Source organism: Schistocerca piceifrons, chromosome 3 (genome assembly GCF_021461385.2).
Source record: "Schistocerca piceifrons isolate TAMUIC-IGC-003096 chromosome 3, iqSchPice1.1, whole genome shotgun sequence".
NCBI classification, from domain to species: Eukaryota; Metazoa; Arthropoda; class Insecta; order Orthoptera; family Acrididae; genus Schistocerca; species Schistocerca piceifrons.
This window is the reverse complement of record NC_060140.1, coordinates 891,686,703-891,706,622: the sequence shown is the minus strand read 5'-3', so window position 1 is coordinate 891,706,622 and position 19,920 is coordinate 891,686,703. Positions and strand designations below refer to the sequence as shown.

Sequence of the window (19,920 nt, the reverse complement as noted above, 5' to 3'; positions counted from 1 at the left end):
TGGCAATTGTGTTTACGGGCGTATTTAAATTGGTCACTATTCTGCCCAGCCCGAGCATTCCTGAGTGGGTGATTTGTGGCCGCCTTACACGGGTCCGTCATATCTGTTATGTTCTAATGATATTCCCGGACACTTTTGTTTAAAAATCTTTTAAATTACTCCAAGTTTGTAAGTTTCTTTTATTGCCATTAATCGTGTGTTTGCTGAGATCTGTTTAATTTTTTTTAATGGCGGTGTTGGTAGCTTCACTACCTCACTGTACCTTATTAACGAAGTTCTGTGTTACTTTAGTGGCCTGTTTACTAATCTTCTTCAAATTTTTAAAAATTGTTGTACTGCTATAAATTGCTTTGATTGGCGTTAGCGGCGTCTTTTAAAAGGTAGTTTATTGCCGTACTCCTAGCTTCTGTGTTTTTTTTAATTTTTTTAAACTGTTGTATTGCTATATATTACTTGATTGCCGTTAGCGGCGTGTTTGGAAAGGTTGTTTATTGTCGTACTGCTAGTTTCTGTAAGATACGAATAAAACATTCGTGAAAATCTCAACTCGACAGTAAACTACTAGAAATTTGGCCCCGTTTCCCAAATTGTGGTGTGGCTTGTTGTAACCGTAACCACTGTGTGAGGAGGTAAAGACAGTGGCACGTAAAGTGGCCTCCGCCACACACCGCTGGGTGGCTTGCGGAGTATAAATGTAGATGTAGGTGAACTGTCAAGAGACGTCAGTGTTACGTAGTTTGAACTAATTTGTTGCATGTTTGAAGACTGCAGTGCCTGTTAGGAGGTACGCAAAGCGAACACGGTCCTCCGGAGCGCTGGGGCCGGCGCCGGCGCCGCTATATACGGTGGCAGCGTCGCGGCGCGGCCGAGGCAGTGGGTGGGGGATGGAGTGAGGGTGGGGGGCGCAGGCGCGGCCCCGCCCCCGGCTCGCGGCGCGGATATAAAGCGGCGGCGTCGTCGCCAGCGGCCCACCAGCCGCAGCACTCAGCAGCCAGCAGCAGCAGCCAGCAGCAGCATGCAGACCGCCACACTCCTGGTCGCCGCCTTGGCCGCAGCTGCCGTCGCCCTCGCCGGCGCCGTGCCAGCTCCGCAGGTAAGGCGGCCGCCGCGCAGGGCTGCCTACGCCGCAGGCGCACGGCAACACGATTTCTCCGAGCGTCTCCCAATTTCCCAGCGCAGAAAGCCACGACCTTATTAGCAGTAAACAATAAAGACTTTTAGTGCTGAGGAAAAAAATATAAAATCTTTTTCAGCGACATTTTCGTAAAATATAGACAACCTCACCCCACAAACGTATTATTAATGTAAATCACGGCGCATCTCGAGCCCTGAAGACCCATCTTAAGGAGCTTAACATTCATACTCTCATCACCCCTACACAGTAATTCCCAAAGACCTTCTATTATTTGTGTAGACTTACAGTAGAGGTAACTTTTCACTGTAAAAACACAAATTTACAACTTACATTAGATCCTCCTTCATAACTTCCCATCACAAATTTAAAGTGGATTGTCCACCACACGTTATCGTTTTCTACACTATTGTAAATTGTAAAAATGTGCCTTTTACTGGTAGATTATGTGATATGCATTTCTGCACAATTGCTGACTAAGACCAATGGGAACTTCTAAGTAAGTATGAGGACAGTACAGTACGATAAAAAGATAATAGTATTCAGGCCCCAAAATGATCGTGATTTGAAAATAAACCACGTTCGTCACTGACAGCTTACTTCCTTTCCTTTATATTGTTCGAAAATAAATAAACCACAGAACCAGCAATAACCACCATCGATCAAATTAAACAATTTCTTCACGTTTGAATTAAACTTTAACTGCAATTTCCACTACAGCAGCTTCGATCGTTGGACTACTTCGTTTACAACGTCACAAGCAATTAATAAGCAAGCCTTTGTATGCTACCTGTTTCAGTCGATCTCATAATCGCGATCTTTTCTTTATGGAGGGTACCACACCGTGAACTTGTTAAAGGACAATGTCATGATCCCATTATCGCTGTTGCTTAATCGTAAGTATTTATGATAATCAGTATATCTTCATTCAGGATATCTCGGGCGCAATGGTAAACGTCAGACATCAGGATAGGAATGACTCTATTGCTCATATGACGCCTTTCGTAATTTATCCATCATCACATATTCAGCAGCGTTTGCTGCACAGAGATACGGCTTTTCAAGTTGTACTTGAAACAAACATTCGCAGACTGCGGTCTAGTCAGCCTGAATGCAGAACTACTGATTATTATAATAACGCATCCTGCATGACTTGATGTCACACTTAAATTAATAAGTAGCTACTTTATTAAGTTTCGGACGATTGCCCGATTTCAGCCTTAGAGGACATTCCCAACCGCCTCAGTATCGCCAGCACGTCATACCTACAACATATTGTAATATATCCGACTATAAGCAGCGGACATAGTAGTTTCTAAAGCGAGAACGTGCATGGGATAGTCGGATACATTGTGATGTATTGATTTATAGCACTTAACGATGACAGGTAACGTAGATGGCCAATCGTCCGAAAGATTATAAACAAAATACTTGTTAATCACGCAACAGCCGAGGTGGAACCATGGCGCTGTCCTTTATCTGATGATTATAAAAGAATGTAAGAATTACTGCAACTTCTATTCACCATTACCAACATGACATCTACGAGAAAAATAAAATTGTAATAAACGGTTATTAGACATTATCGTCAAAAGAATAAAATGCGTTTATACGCTTGTTTAATCTTACTACAATGTTTATTTTTATGTTCGTTGCTGTTCTGCAGGAAGCAAAGATTTCATATCTGCGTTCACATCAAAGAAATTTAATCATCTTCTGCCCTTCATAAGTATATCATCCGATAGTTAAACATAATTGAAGCGATGGAATACAACAATAATTCTGCACCGTCTTCACAAATCTCAGCAAACCAGCGAACTGCTCTGTAGACATTAACAATAAAACGGCAAAGACACCGTTGCCAGGTAACACAAATACAAAGATCGTAACGATACGCACGGTTTGTTAAATTGCTGCGGTAATATTATCAGATACCACTGTTTTTCTTACAGCACGAATAATTATGTACGCTAGAAGATGTTAACATTATTTTACGTTGGCGTAGGAACGAAAGATTTCACTCGAATTTACAGCAGTGGTGACCGGAATTAAACTGACAAAGGAAAAAATTTTGTCCTTTAAAGTGCTGTAAAATGACTGAACCCTGCTGAAGAAAAAGAACTTTTGCAGTTCCAGATAATTTGTCAAACACTGCATATCCTCGCTTCGTAACTATACCCTGACGACTACCCAAAATGTCCACTTACGGCGTTTTAGATTGAAGGTTGGTAAGTGCGACATTCAAAGTTATTTAAATCAGCTAATGTTTCCACGACATCAACGCTGCTCTTTTACCAGACTACGTTTTCCAGGAGTGTAGCACGCAGTTCCGACAAAACTAAAACCATAAATGCAACTTCAGCCAGAAACAATAATAATGAATGTGAAATAACATTCAGTCAAATCATTATTGAATAAGTACGTAAACAAAGTCTCGCAACAGCCATTTATTTATCTTTCGGGCCGTCTAAGTCGTTCTTATTCTGCTTAAGCTTAAATGGATAGCCATCTACCTCCTCCCTACCACGATTCGTTATTATCTAAAACTGTTTATTTCTATAATATCTACATCTTCTCTATCCCTACAATTGACACCAAAATATTTTTTTCACATATTTGCAAATTCTCAACTATATAAATCCAGTAGAATACTGTTCACCATCAAACAAATAAGTTCGAAGAAAGAAAGTACTTAAAATTTAACCACTTGCAATACTTCCTTGGATATCACACACGTCCTTACAATTAGGCGTTCTTAGTAAGAGCTGGAGAGCTGTGAAACTGCAACCGCTGAATTCGCAGATTTTATAGAGCTGCGCACCGATGAATTAGCGTAGTTAGAAACTTCCGTTGTGGCGAAAATACCTCCATTCGTTAACGCGATGCTCACAACGAGATGTGCGCAACAGTTACTGCAATGGTCTTCACAGTTGGTGTACAACAGCGTGTAAGGTTATTTTGATCTCTGAAATAGGTTATCATCGTTGTCTTCCATGAAACAAGGCTTTTATTAATTAATTGTGGATAGAATGATCCAGCCTATCTAAAACTTCCATTGTGGCGTTGTTAAGATCAGGTCTGAGAAAGGAATACAAATGCGTTTAGAGTATTGACGTACAGTAAGGACCTGTCGTCATGTAACGATTTTTCTTGATCACTACCAAGGAACAAAACACTTAAGGTTTTCTTACCGTTAATCTTTTAGAAATCACCATACACCTCTGACAGAAAGAACAAGTAGTCCACGAAACACAGTATACAGCTGTTAAAGTACCATTTTAAAAACTTTCTATCTACTAACTGTCAGCGAAGAACATCCCAAAATTTCCTGTTAGCGTTATTAAGCCGTGTCGTGTGAGAAACCTTCAATTTACGTTCATCTGATAGATAATTTACTGCCAAACAGATTCCTGTAACGATTCCAAGCATTTGGAACTTTTCAAATTCCTGGACCTGTGCCCTCCTACCGGATAAAGTTCTCACATTCTGATTGTGGCTGTCATGTAACCCCTTTATATGGTTGGTAACTATTCGGCAAAACTGCTATTTCTAAGTCTCCGGTGACATAATAGTCTCAGAGACAATCGGTTAGTAACATCCATCAGAGCAATGAGCTAGTGGTCGTTTTTGAGGCCTGAGATGTCGTTCAATGTCATCAGAGAACCTGGAACCATACAAATGAGGAATTGACCTCCGAGTAACCTACAAGTACCACGTTTTGAATTCTCGCTAGCATGCCACAAAACAGAAGCACGTTGGGGCGCGCCTCAGATTCTGAGGGCATCACCTGGACGTAGACTGCCGGTTCTGTGACAGTTCATTTTGTCATAGTTGACTCTCAATGGTAATGTTTCGTTACTGCTTCTACTTATAATGTGTTTATACCGATCTTAGCACGACTACTTGTCGTAAGATTTATATTTATCCACCATATGTTGGTCGCTTGTCCTCATCTACATTAATTACAGCATGAAAATGAAATGACAACCGGAATTTGCAAGTTCTGTGAAATAAACACAATTCCAGTCGCAGGCGTAATTTCTGTCATTTAAGAAATTTTATAAGACTGTGGTGCGCGTCCAAAGGAAAGTAATCCTTAGTTTCGATAGTCCTGATGTTCACACATTACTTACATCGTCGTAGTAGTTGTTTTTGTCGTTGTGTTCAGTCCAATGACTGATTTGATGCATCTTTTCATGCTATTCTATCCTGAGTAAGCCTGTTCATCTCTGCACATCTATTGCTACCTAATGTCTTTGAACCTGCTTTCTATACTCAACTCTTGTCTCTCTCTACAATTTCTTCTTCCATTATCAAACTGACTACGCTTACGCCTCAAGCCGTGACCTACCATCCGATCTCTTCTTTTAGTCAAGCTTCGCCATAAATTTTTCTCCCCAATTGGATTAAATCCCTCCTCGTTACTTATTCGATCTATCCAACCCCTTCTTTTAGTTAAGTTGTGACTAAATATCTTTTCTATCCAATTCGATTCAGTCTCTCCTCATTATTTATTCGATCTACCCGTGTAAACTTCAACATTCTTCTGTAGCACCAGTTTTAAAAGCTTCTATTCTCTTGTCTAAACTGCTGCCTCCCACGAATCACACTACAGACATATACTCTCTTAAAAGATTTCCCAACATTAAAATTTATATTTCATATTAACAAATTTATCTTTTTCGGAAACGCTTTTCCTCCTATTGCCAGTGTGTATTTTACATCCTCCATCACTTATTTTGCTCCCTAAGTAGCAAAACTCATCTTCTAATTTGTGTGTCTCACTTCCTATTCTAATTTCCTCAGTATCACCTTACTTAATTCGATTACATACCAGTACCCTTGTTTCTCTTTTGTTTATTACCAACTTATAACCTGAAACTTTCCTGGCAGATTAAAACTGTGTGCCGAACCGAGACTCGAACTCGGGACCTTTGCCTTTTGCGGGCAAGTGCTCTACCGACTGAGCTACCCAAGCACGACACACGGCCCGTCCTCACAGCTTTACTTCTGCCAGCACTTGCCCGCGAAAGGCAAAGGTCCCGAGTTCGAGTCTCGGTCCGGCACACAGTTTTAATCTGCCAGGAAAGTTTCATATCAGCGCACACTCCGCTGCAGAGTGAAAATCTCATTCTGGAAACATCCCCCAGGATGTGGCTAAGCCATGTCTCCGCAATATCCTTTCTTTCAGGAGTGCTAGTTCTGCAAGGTTCGCAGGAGAGCTTCTGTAAAGTTTGAAAGGTAGGAGACGAGGTACTGGAAGAAGTAAAGCTGTGAGGACGGGCCGTAAGTTGTGCTTGGGTAGCTCAGTCGGTAGAGCACTTGCCCGCGAAAGGCAAAGGTCCCGAGTTCGAGTCTCGGTCTGGCACACAGTTTTAATCTGCCAGGAAAGTTTCATAACAGCGCACACTCCGCTGCAGAGTGAAAATCTCATTCTGGAACTTATAACCTCTTTTCAATACACTATCAATTCCATTACACTGTTCCTTCGAGTCATTTGCCGTCTCCGACAGAATTACAGTGTCAGAGACAAACCTCGACGTTTTTATTTCTTCCACTGAACTTTAACTCCCTTCCAAAATTTCTCCTTGTCTTCCTTTATTTACAGCTCAATGTCCAGAATGATTAACACCGTGGAGAGGCTACTTTCCTGCCTCACTACCTTGTCAACCACGTGCGCCCTCTCTTGCCTCTCAACTCTTACAACCGCAGCTGGTTGTAGATATCTTTTCGCTCCCTGTATTTTATCCTTCAGGACCTCTAAGAGTATATTCCAGTCAACATTGTTAAAAGCTCTCTCTAAATTTTCTGATGCTATAAACGAATGTTTGCCTTCCATCAGTCCTAGATAACTAGTAGGGGTAAGGTGCCTAGTATTTCCTCTCTCGTGTTAAAGTAGATGATATGCTTATATATGCCACTGGCTTTCCTAATCTAACGTCCATAATGTCCCTTTCTGTTAGTTGCAACTTGACTTCCCTGAACGTAACTACGTTGTCAAATACTACAAAAATCTTCTTCCGTTTGTTCATTTTGCGGTCAACAAGTTTCTTCTTAATCGATTATTTACTTATGAAAGTGTAGACTTTACCACAGGTGCAATGAATACAGTAAACACCTGATGTCACAACGGAATAACGTTTTTCTGTTGGTGACCTGAACATCTCATTCAACTTTTCAGTGGGGTCGAAGATATTTCTAACTGCTGATTCCATGCTCCTGAGCAAAAGCCTTCATCGTCATGACTAAACGATTAAATCGAGACGTGTCAATTAGCAAACAATGTGAGGACTAGGACAAACGGAAAACTCAACAGCGATCTAATACGTTTTAATTGTGCACCCAAAATGAGTTAGGCTAGCGTCCTACCTAACACAAAGAAATACAAAATAATGGAAAGTTATTGAAATAAAAAAGCGTAGCAACCGCCTTAATAGAGAAGAAGAAACAGGCAGAACTGATGCTATATGGATTCCACCACCGATGAAAACAGTGGCAACTAAATTGATATGCAGGGCAGCTACGGACGGCACTGAAACCAAACCAATCAGAGAGGCTCTAAGCGAGGCATTCAGAAAATGTAAAATCGGGCAGACACGTTGTGGAGCCGAAAATGTAATCACCGGTTTGAGTGTACACCAGCAGAGCAATCAGTACAGCAATACCCCGAAAAAGCCAGCCACGCGCACCGGCGGAATGTCGTCTAGAACAAATGTTACTGACTACGCCCATTATGTCGGTGAATGAACAGCCAGGTGAACTTTACAAAAGAAGGCGAAGAGTGCCTGAATAATTTTATCAGCTCTCATAGTGTTTCGTGCGCTGTGAGGTAACAGCGTATGAGGTTGGTGCCGAACGGGTGGGAGAGGAGTTAGCGAGGCATCAGACATATTAGTTCAGTGGGTTTCGTTTGTAGCAGGTCACCTGATGGCTTTGATACAAGTATAACCCGCAGTCCACTGTAGAGAGCACACTATCCATTTTCATCCTTAATCTATTCGCGTACTGCGTGGGCGTAAATTGACTGGCTTCATGTGTCTGAACAGGCTCTAATCTCTTTTATTTTCACCATCCATACACGAGATACAAGCTACGTTGTGGTAACATATTGACGTACAGTCGTATTTGAATACGGGTTTTATAAATATACTGCGCGAACTATGTCAGTTTTCTTCCAAGAATTTCAATTTAAGCACCTCGAGGTATTTGCGCAACACTTTCGTGCAGGGCTATATCGATCTGTTACGATCCTCGCAAAACTTCTCTGAATTTGTTCGGACTCGGTTGTCATACCCCCTTGATAAGGTCTCCAACCAACTGGTACAATATTCCAGAATTGATCGCACAAGTGTCTTGCATGGGATTTATTTTAATTTGCACTGCTCTTTCCCAGAATCGTTACAACAAAAACTGAGCATTCTATTCGCCTTCCCTAACGGTGACTTGGCGTGATCCATTTCATAACGCTCATTAACATTACCCCTAAATACCTTTACGGTGTGACGATCTCAAAATTTCCACTATTAAACTTGCAAAAACATACTGCATGGTTCTTTCTCTTTGTTGTAGGCCTTATCGTGACGGTTCAATCCCGCGTCCGGCCATCCTGATTTAGGTTTTCCTTGATTTCCCTAAATCGCTCCAGGCAAATGCCGGGATGGTTCCTCTGAAAGGGCACGGCCGACTTCCTTCCCCGTCCTTCCCTGATCCGACGAGACCGATGACCTCGCAGTTTGGTCTCTTCCCACAAACAACCGAACCAACCTTATCTTGAGGGCTACTATCACCACACCAAGTGGAAACTTAGTCCAAGTCTTCCTACAGTTCTGTACGACTGTCAAACGACAATGAATTCCAGTAGACAACTGCATCCGCAGCGAATTATGTTATTGGACTGCTGATCCTGTCTGACAAACTTTTCACCTGTATTTGAAGCATTAGAGATCTTATTACGCTTCCAAGGGGGCACGCACTATACTATTTTCGTTTCCGTGGAACACTCACTGCCCATTATAATGTACTGGGCAGCAAACATAGTTCTAATGACATTAATAGTTTTACGTGACACCCTGCAGGAAGGAAATCACGGGAAAACCTCGTTCCTTTTCCGACTCTGACGTTTATGTCGTCGCCCAGAGAGAGAGCTGACATTAGCGAGCCGACGCAGCAGAATTTGTCGACTACATTCGACAAGAAAACATCCAGTCTTACGTGTATCTTTGCGTCACTATCACCGTCTCCTTTTCATTCACATACATAGAGAAGAGTTTGCACGCAGCAGCACGTTTGACATTTGAGGGTCGTTCTGAGTAAGTGTTAAATCTGCGAATAAAAGGTTGCTTACAAAGTAAGTATTCACGATAGCGCTTCGTCCTGAGTATCGAAGTGAGTAGTTTCCCGTCAGCCGTGGTACGTACACTATGTGATCAAAAGTATCCGGACACCCCCAAAAATATATTAGGTGCATTATGCTGCCACCTACTGCGAGGTACTCCATATGAGCGACCTCAGTAGTCATTAGACATCGTGAGAGAGCACAATGGGGCGCTCCGCGGAACTCACGGACTTCAAACGTGGTCAGTCAGGTGATTGGGTGTCACTTGTGTCACACGTCTGTACGCGAGATTTCTCACTCCCAAACATCACTAGGTCCACTGTTTCCGGTGTGACGGTGAAGTAGAAATGTGAAGGGAGACGTACAGCACAAAAGCGAACAGGCTGACGTCGTCTGTTGACTGACAAGAGACCGCCGACAATTGAAGAGGGTCGTAATGTGTAATAAGCAGACATCTATCCAGACCATCACACAGGAATTCCAAACTGCATCAGGATCCACTGCAAGTATTATGACAGTTAGGCAGGAGGCGAGAAAACGGATGGTCGTGCGGCTGCTCATAAGCCATACATCACGCCGGTAAATGCCAAATGACGCCTCTCTTGATGTAAAAAGTAAACATTAGACGATTGAACAGTGGAAAAACGTTGTGTGAAGTGACTAATCACGGTACACAACTCGGCTCTGAGCACTATGGGACTTACCTTCTGAGGTCATCAGTCCCCTAGAACTTAGAACTACTTAAACCTAACTAACCCAAGGACAGCACACACATCCATTCCCGAGGCAGGATTCGAATCTGCGACCGTAGCTGTCTCGCGGTTCCAGACTGAAGCGCCTAGAACCGCTCGGCCACCTCGGCCGGCACACAACGTTGCGACCTGATAGTAGAGTGCGGGTATGGCAAATGCCCGGTGAACGTCATCTGCCAGGATGTGTAGTGCCAACAGTAAAATTTGGAGGCGGTGGTGTTTTGGTATGGTCGTGTTTTTCATGGAGGGCGCTTGCACACCTTGTTGTTTTGCGTGGGACCATCACAGCACAGGCCTACATTGATGTTTTAAGAACCTTCTTGGTTCCCACTGTCGAAGAGCAATTCGGGGATTGCGATTGCATCTTTCAACACGATAGAGCACCTACTCATTATGAAAGGCCTGTTGGGGAGTGATTACACGACAATAACATCTCTGTAATGGACTAGCTTGCACAGTCTTGACCTGAGTCCTATAGAACACCTTTGGGATGTTTTGGAACGCCGACATCGTGCCAGGCCTCTCCGACCGACGTGGATACCTCTCCTCAGTGCAACACTCCGTGAAGAATGGGATGCCGTTCCCCAAGAAGCCTTCCAGCACCTGATTGATCGTATGGCTGCGAGAGTGGAAGTTGTCATCAAGGCTAAGGGTGGGCCAAACCATATAGAATTCCAGGATTACCGATGGAGGGCGCCACGAACTTGTAAGTCATTTTCAGCCCGGTGTCCGGATACTTTTGATCATATAGTGTATGTGGATGACAAAGTTTGTTTCACTGAATGCAAATTTGAGAAGTAACGAGTACGGACCTGTATACTGCCTACTAATCTGCCTTAACACATTCACATGATGGCAGATGTTTTCCAGCACCTGCGCCGGCCGCGGTGGTCTAGTGGTTATAGGCGCGCAGTCCGGAACCGCGGGACTGCTACGGTCGCAGGTTCGAATCCTGCCTCGGGCATGGATGTGTGTGATGTCCTTAGGTTAGTTAGGTTTAAGTAGTTCTAAGTTCTAGGGGACTGATGACCACAGAAGTTAAGTCCCATAGTGCCCAGAGCCATTTGAACCATTTGAACCAGCACCTGCTAGAAAACAAACTTTTGACTTTTGAAAAGCTCCAGCAGGAAGCATCATTTCGCGGAAGAGTGCTATTAAAGGGAGCGGGATGTGACCAATAAAAATGTCTGCATTCTGCTGCAGAGGTTAATTAGCTCAAAGGCACGGTTGTTAAAACAATTTCCTGGAGTAGCTGCGAGTTCACGAAGTCAGGAGTCGCTTAACAGCCCTTATGGGTGTAAGAGGCAAGTGGTGCGCCCTGTGAGACAAAGGCGATACATTAAAAGTACTGCACCGAACAAGTAGGGAATGAGTGATTTTTAGTGATCGACGAAGTTGTTCTACCTGTATGGGTGGCTTAAGAAGAGTTCGCAAGAAAGTTGCCGTGCACAACGTGAAATTGCTTCTTGATTTTACAGTTTTATGGGTGAGTTAAAGTTTAGTAAGCGAGCATGTGCTAGATAAAAATAGGACTCAGAGCATGAAGCCATTTCTTTGCTGGAAGAACAAACAGTTATTATAAAGTCTGATTAAACCCAATAAATTTGATGGTTTTGCTGCGGAAATTTAAAGTGTGATATTTTTTTGTGTGACTTTTTCCTTTTTGACTTTGCACTGCTCTCCTGTTTTGCTTTGGAGATGTTGTCGGCGGTGGGTGATATAAATCGGCTGGCTCGTCGTATACGTTTTTCAGTGTAGTGGGCAGATGTAGGTGTCTTTCTGAAACTAATAAAAGTTCTACAAGGTAACTAACTAACTATCTAACTAACTAACTATCTAACTAACTTTGTTAGTGAATCCTGGCCGCAGCTACCAAGGGGCTTTCGCGCGATGCACCGAAGCACCGAGTGAGAGACGTAATTAATGTTTCAAAGTTCATACTCACATTAATGCTGTACTTAGGTGGATAAATCCACGAGTTTCATGGATACAATTGCAGGTGGACTGATAAGGTAAGAAATGAGGAGGTTCTGCGCAGGATCGGAGAGGAAGGAATATGTGGAAAACAATGACAAGGAGAAGGAACAAAACGATAGGACATCTGTTAAGACATGAGGGAATGACTTCCATGGTACTGTAGTTAGCTATAGAGTGTAAAAACTGTAAACAGAGACTGGAACACACCCAGCAAGCATCAAATCAGTCAGAAGCGTAATGACTAAAAATAAAATAAAAAGAAAAAGTTGAATTCCAGTCTTTCGGAATGTCGTCTGTTCTGGAAATTCTAAAGTGCCGGACCACGACTTAGCTCCAGGCTTGTTATTTGCCACGTTGCCAATAAATAAATTTAAATGGAACATATTGTGTAACGTGTTTGTGTATTACTCACTCGCAACCACAAACACCAGGTGACACCGGCCGTGTATGAAGCATTATACATTCAAGTGCCCTACCACTGTCATTTATGCAACACTCAATGCTATATCTGACCACGCCCGAGGTTTTCACATTCTGTTGACCGGCCGAAGTGGCCGCGCGGTTCTGGCGCTGCAGTCTGGAACCGCGAGACCGCTACGGTCGCAGGTTCGAATCCTGCCTCGGGCATGGAAGTGTGTGATGTCATTAGGTTAGTTAGGTTTAAGTAGTTCTAAGTTCTAGGGGACTAATGACCTCAGCAGTTGAGTCCCATGGTGCTCAGAGCCATTTTCACATTCTGTCGCTCGCTACGCGAAAACTATTAGTCCTACAGACAAAATTATTCATGTGGTTAATTTTGTACTGGTTTCCCTCTTTGCCGGAGGCCACGATAGTCGAGTTATTGAAGAACCTCTTTCAGTTGTGATCTTCAAACGCGCCTCCACGCCCACCCTCATCCATCACCGGTTAGGATTTCAACTATGTTGTTCGTGGCACTCCCTACTACTGCTGTACAAAGATTTCCGACTACGCGAACTATTCTCGATATTCGACGTTTCTTGGTCTCTGTTGATTGGGTGCTCTATTATACCACCATCACAGACAGTTATTTTGTTAACATTATTAATGTAAACATACCCATGAGAGTAATGGAAAAAAACTACTTTTGTAAACGTTACGCTAGAACCAATCACATTGACATTTCGGTCCAAACTTAACCGTTACAAGCACAATAGTTTCGCGGTCAGAAGGCCTGATGAATACAAAGATATAATTGTTTAATTAATGCTGTTAAAATTCTCAAAACTGTTAGGTAATATTTATACAAACGTCAATTTTATAATTTGTAGGTGCTCCACGAAACCGGTGGTGTAATAAGGCAAGTCAACGAAGAGCAAAAAGTCGAACATTGGGAATAGATCGTGTAGTCGTAAATTGTTGTGCAGTGATAGCACGGGGTGCCACAAACAACGTACTAGAAATCCTGACGTGAGAGAAGAGTATAGGGGGTGCACGTGCCCCTGAAGGTCAATTTTGTACGTTTTTCTTGAATAACTCGAAAACTACACTCTTTATCAAAACGTATCCAGAAAATCAATTTAACTACGTTAAATTTCCTACACAAAAATTCCTATTAATTTTTTCTGTAGCACTAATAGTTTGCACGTAGCGAGCGAGAGAATGTGGAAATCACTCGAATCGTGAGACATAGCCGACCGGGGTGGCCGAGCGGTTCTAGGCGCTACAGTCGCAGGTTCGAATCCTCCCTCGGGCATGGATGTATGTGATGTCCTTAGGTTAGTTAGGTTTAAGTAGTTCTAAGTTCTAGCGGACTTATGACCTCAGAAGCTAAGTCCCATAGTGCTCAGAGCCATTTTGAACCGTGAGAGATAACGTTGCGGTTTGCGTAAAACGACAGCGGTAGGGACGGCTGAATCGCCCAGTATATGGCACATATCAGTGTTATCAAATAAAATTTATCGTGCGAACACACTGTTGACTACGTAATTAACAGGCGCAGTACACGTGTTGTCACTGCCCTCAGATGCCGCACACTGTTCCCTTCACCTGTGGCAGCTTACAGGTCTGTGGCGTCACTGTTTCAGTCTGGACATGCACACAACGTATTGTGACTACCTCCGTCTGGATCCACGCACTATAATCCGTTCCTTGCACGTGTTTTCCTGAACGTGAAAACTTGTCGCTCTGTGGAGAAGATATTTAAGGTAGATCACATTTCTTTGCCACCCCTGCAGAGCTACGGTTAGCGTCTCGCCACCTAAATGAGACTCGGTGGAATGCTGGAGTCCTGGAATCCGCGACAAGAGCGTGTCGTAACCGTTGCCTGTGGACGGTAGCAGCGCCCTTAAGAGCTCCATGAAACGGCAGGAATCCTCGTTTACTGCTTCACGGCTCCCACTGACGAACATGCCGACGCAGCATTCGACGTGGCTGGTACCTTTATTGCATGCTGTCCGCTCCGTTTTCTATCGTGCAGCAGAGCACTTTTACGCTAAACCGTCTACCCCATACCACTTAAAGATTCTTCACCTCTACTACTGTTAATACTACAGGCAGCATACGGAACTAACGTACATAAGAAACTACACTCTAACAGGCAAACAGCTGCGTGGTCCAGGGCCCCCTGCCACGGTTCGTGCGGCTCCCCCCATTCGAGTCCTCCCTCGGGAATGGGTGTGTGTTAACCGTAGCGTAAGTTAGTTTAAGTTAGATTAAATAGTGTGTAAGCCTAGGGACCGATTACCTCAGCAGTTTGATCCCATAGGAACTTACCACAAATTTCTAAATTTTCTGACAAACAAACAAAAAAAGACGCACAACGACGAAATTGTAAGAATGGGACAGAAATCGATAAATGAGATGTACATGCACAGAAAAACAATTCATTGCAATTTGGGAAACATTAAATGATTTAATCAAAAGAAACAGCCTCACAAATTGAGCAAGTCAGTAAAGCGTTGTTCCACCTCTGGCCCTAATGCAAGCATTTCTTATTCGGCTTGGCATTGATTGGTAGAGTTGTTGAAATGTTTTCTTGTGGGATATCGATCGAATTCTGTCCAATTGGGGTGCTAGATTGTCAAAATCCCGAGGCTGGTTGGAAGGCCCTGCCCATAATGCTCCATACGTGCTCAATTCGGGAGAGATCCGGCTACTTTGCTGGCCAAGGTACGACTTGGCAAGTGCGAAGATAAGATGTGCGGACGTGCATTATCTTGTTGAAGTATAAGCCCAGGATGGCTTGCTATGAAGGGCAACAAAACGAGACCTAGAATATCGTCGACGTACCTCTGCCCTGTAACGGTGCCGCGGTGAAAACCGAAGGGTATTGCTATGAAAAGAAATGTCACCCCAGGCCGTCACTCCAGTTTGTCGGTCCCTATGGCGGGTGACAATCAGGTTGATATCCACTGCTGTTTGGTCTCTAATCTCACCGACTGGCGTAGAATTGTCTTCAGTGATGAGCCCCGCTTCGAAATGAGCCCCAATGGCCACCGATAGCACTCCAACTTGACTGTCGGCCACCACACGGCCCGACAACAAGGAGTGGTGGTTCTGTATGCCATTTCCATTCATTTGTTGTCATCCACTGCACCATACAGGACACCGGTACTTCGGCGATATTCCACGCCCCGTTTTGTTGTTCTACATGTGAAGCCATCCTGGTCTTATACACTACTGGCCATTAAAATTGCTACACCAAGAAGAAATGCAGATGATAAACGGGTATTCATTGGACAAATATATTATACTAGAACTGACATGTGATTACATTTTCACGCTATTTGGGTGCATAGATCCTGAGAAATCAGTATACAGGACAACCACTTCTGGCCGTAATAACGGCCTTGATTCACCTGGGCATTGAGTCAAACAGAGCTTGGATGGCGTGTACAGGTACAGCTGCCCATGCAGCTTCAACACGATACCACAGTTAATCAAGAGTAGTTGACTGACATATTGTGACGAGCCAGTTGCTCGGACACCATTGACTAGACGTTTTCTATTGGTGAGAGATCTGGAGAATGTTGGCCAGGGCAGCAGTCGAACATTTTCTGTATCCAGAAAGGCCCATACAAGACCTGCAACATGCAGTCGTGCATTATCCTGCTGAAATGTATGGTTTCGCAGGGATCGAATCAAGGGTAGAGCCAAGGGGCGTAACACATCTGAAATGTAACGTCCACTGTTCAAAGTGCCGTCAATGCGAGCAAGAGGTGACCGAGACGTGTAACCAATGGCACCCCGTACCATCACGCCGGGTGATACGCCAGTATGGCGATGACGAATACACGCATCCAATGTGCGTTCACCGCGATGTCGCCAAACACGGATGCGACCATCATGAAGCTGTAAACAGAACCTGGATTCATCCGAAAAAATGACGTTTTGCCATTCGCGCACCCAAGCTCGTCGTTGAGTACACCATCGCAGGCGCTCCTGTCTGTGATGCAGCGTCAAGGGTAACCGTAGCCATGGTCTCCGAGTTGCTATTCCGTGCTGCTGCAAACGTCGTCGAATTGTTCGTGCAGATGGTTGTTGTCTTGCAAACGTCCCCATCTGTTGACTCAGGGATCGAGACGTGGCTGCACGATCCGTTACAGCCTTGCGGATAAGATGCCTGTCATCTCGACTGCTAGTGATACGAGGCCGTTGGGATCCCGCACGGCGTTCCGTATAACCCACCTGAACCCACCGATTCCATAAGACATTGGATCTCGACCAAAGCGAGCAGCAATGTCGCGATACGATAAGCCGCAATCGCGATAGGCCACAATCCGACCTTTATCAAAATCGGAAACGTGACGGTACGCTTTTCTCCTCCCTACACGAGGCATCACAACAACGTTTCACCAGGCAACGCCGGTCAACTGCTGTTTGTGTATGAGAAATCGGTTGGAAACTTTCCTCGTGTCAGCACGTTGTAGGTGTCGCCACCGGCGCCAACCTTATGTGCATGCTGTGAAAAGGTAATCATTTGCATATCACAGCATGTTCTTCCTGTCGGTTAAATTTCGCGTCTGTAGCACGTCATCTTCGTGGTGTAGCAATTTTAATGGCGAGTAGTGTGTTTCAGCAATATAATGCCCGTCCGCACACAGCGGGAGTTTCTACTGCTTGTCGTCGTACTTGCCAAACTTTACCTCGGTCAGCTAGGTCGCCAGATCTCTCCCCAATTGGGAAAGTTTGGAACTTTCTGCACAGAGTCCTTCACACAGCTGAGGACTTTGGCGTCAGTTGCAAATAATTTTGCACGATATCCCGCAGGAGAACGTCCAACAACTCTATCAATCAATTCCAAGCAGAATAGCTGCTTGCATGAGAATCAGAGGGAGACCAACTCGTTATCGCCTTGCTCTGTTTGTGAAGCTCTCTCTCTTGAGTAAATCATGCAATTTTTTTCTGAAACTGTAATCATTTGTTTGTCTGCACACGTACATCACAGCTATCGGATAATCCAGTCGTGGTGCGTCACTTATTTTGTCTTAGAATGTATACAGCATTTACTGATGATTTAAAATATTATGACAAACCGGTTAATAGCATGATGACAACCACCGAAACGCAATACGGTACTGGCTGTACGCGACGTGAACTCAGCAACTCCTTGGTATGTTTCTATAGGTGCCCTGTACTTATGTAACCAACCTATCGCCCGCAACGGCCTGTGCTACGGTTCGCTGTTACGAATAATCCTGAAATACAGACGATTATGTACTTTTTTTCACCATATCACGAACATCGATACGGCAGGTTCTTGTTTCTCAGAACATGTGTTGTGTTCAAACATTATGAATTACCTCGAAGAAAACTGTCTATTGTCACACAGTCAACATGGGTTCAGAATACATCGTTCCTGTGACACACAACTAGCTCTTTATTCACATGAAGTGTTGAGTGCTTTTGACAAGGGATGTCAGATCGATTCCGTATTTCTGGATTTCCAGAAGGCTTTTGACACTGTACCACACAAGCGGCTTGTAGTGAAATTGCGTACTTGTGGAATATCGTCTCAGTTATGTGACTGGATTTGTGATATCCCGTCAGAGAAGTCACAGTTCGTAGTAATTGACGGAAAGTCATCGAGTAAAACAAAAGTGATTTCTGGCGTTCCACAAGGAAGTGTTATAAGCCATTTGTTGTTCCTTATCTATATAAACGAATTGGGGGACAATCTGAGCAGCCGTCTTAGGTTGTTTGCAGATGACGGTGTCGTTTATCGACTAATAAAGTCATCAGAAGATGAAAACAGATTGCAAATCGATTTAGAAAAGATATATGAATGGTGAGAAAATTGGCAGTTGACCCTAAATAACGAAAAGTGTGAGGTCATCCACATGAGGGCTAAAAGGAACTCGTTATACTTCGGTTACACGATAAATCAGTCGAATCTAAAAGCCGTAAATTCAACTGAATACCTAGGTATTACAATTACGAAAACCTTAAATTGGAAGGAACACACAGAAAATGTTGTGGGGAAGGCAAACCAAAGACTGCATTTTACTGGCAGGACAGAAAATGTAACAGACCTACTAAGGAGACTGCCTGCACTACGCTTGCCCGTCCTCTTTTAGAATACTGCTGCGCGGTGTAGGATCCTTACCAGATAGGACTGACAGAGGAGCAAGTTCAAAGAAGGGTAGCACGTTTTGTATTATCGTGAAATATGGGAGAGAGTGTCACAGAAATGATACAGGTTTTGGGCTGGACATCATTAAAAGAAAGGCGTTTTTCATTGCGACGGAATCTTCTCACGAAATTTCAATCACCAACGTTCTCCTCCAAATTGTAAAATATTTTGTTGACACCGACCTACATAGGGAGAAACTATCACCACGATAAAATAAGGGAAATTAGATCTCGTACGGAAAGATACAGGGGTTCGTTCTTTCCACGCGTTCTACGAGATTGGAATAATAGAGAATTGTGAAGGTGGTTCGATTAACCCTCTGCCAGGCACTTAAATGTGATTTGCAGAGTATCCATGTAGATGTAGAAACACAAGCAGACATTCTTCACACTCAGGACCTAATACCGCCTGCAATACACTGTCCGCCCAAAAAAGCACCTAAACGACGTGATCAGATGATAATGTAGCTTCGTACATATGCACATCGTCGGCGGTGTGTAAATGATTATAGTTGCAGTTCTCTGTGATGGATAGAACGGCTACCACAATGGATTACTGATGTTCCTATTCAGTGTTACTAGGACTGGTGGCGTCTTAAATGGGCGCGACTAGCGTCAGATACTGAGTGAATACAATGATGGGCACTGGGACTCCATGTACTCGTTAGAGTGAGCGACATCAGTATCTGTCAGAATCTGTGGGTCTCCATCTGGCCGGCTTGTTGAATCGTGCAATGTTCGCGTTTTTTGAGCATTCGGACAGTACCCAGATGTTGGATTTCGTGGGTTGGAGTTCATGGTTTGGACTTCATGGGTTGGAGGACCGCTATAGCAGTTGTAGGATAGCTTGTCTCAGGCGAGTGTACGACCGCTTTGTGACAGTCTTCTCAGACGAATCAGTGAATTTATCCAGGCCAGAGTGGGTGCAGCGTCACACCGATAAGCTGTCTTACACTGCCGAGTCACTATCAAATTCGACTCGATTTTTTAATCACCGAAATAACATCACGTATCCTTCCAATCCGTGAAGTTTCATTTCATTGCAGTATCACATTGGTTGTCATCCACGGCAGCCTCCAGCACAGCTGTACCTCGACGATATTCCACGCCCCGTTTTGTTGCCCTGCATGGGA

At 43.9% G+C, this 19,920-nt stretch overlaps 1 protein-coding gene across 1 annotated transcript in view; it reads left to right on the top strand.

Annotated features, from left to right (window-relative positions):
• Window positions 1–979: 979 nt before the first annotated feature.
• The window catches only part of LOC124789526 (orcokinin peptides type A-like), a 417,616-nt gene continuing 398,675 nt past the window's right edge, over window positions 980–19,920 (top strand). The window contains exon 1 of the mRNA XM_047256919.1: window positions 980–1,093. Coding sequence (XP_047112875.1) covers window positions 1,016–1,093 — 78 coding nt within the window. The 5' untranslated portion in view covers window positions 980–1,015. The remainder of the gene's footprint in view (window positions 1,094–19,920) is intronic.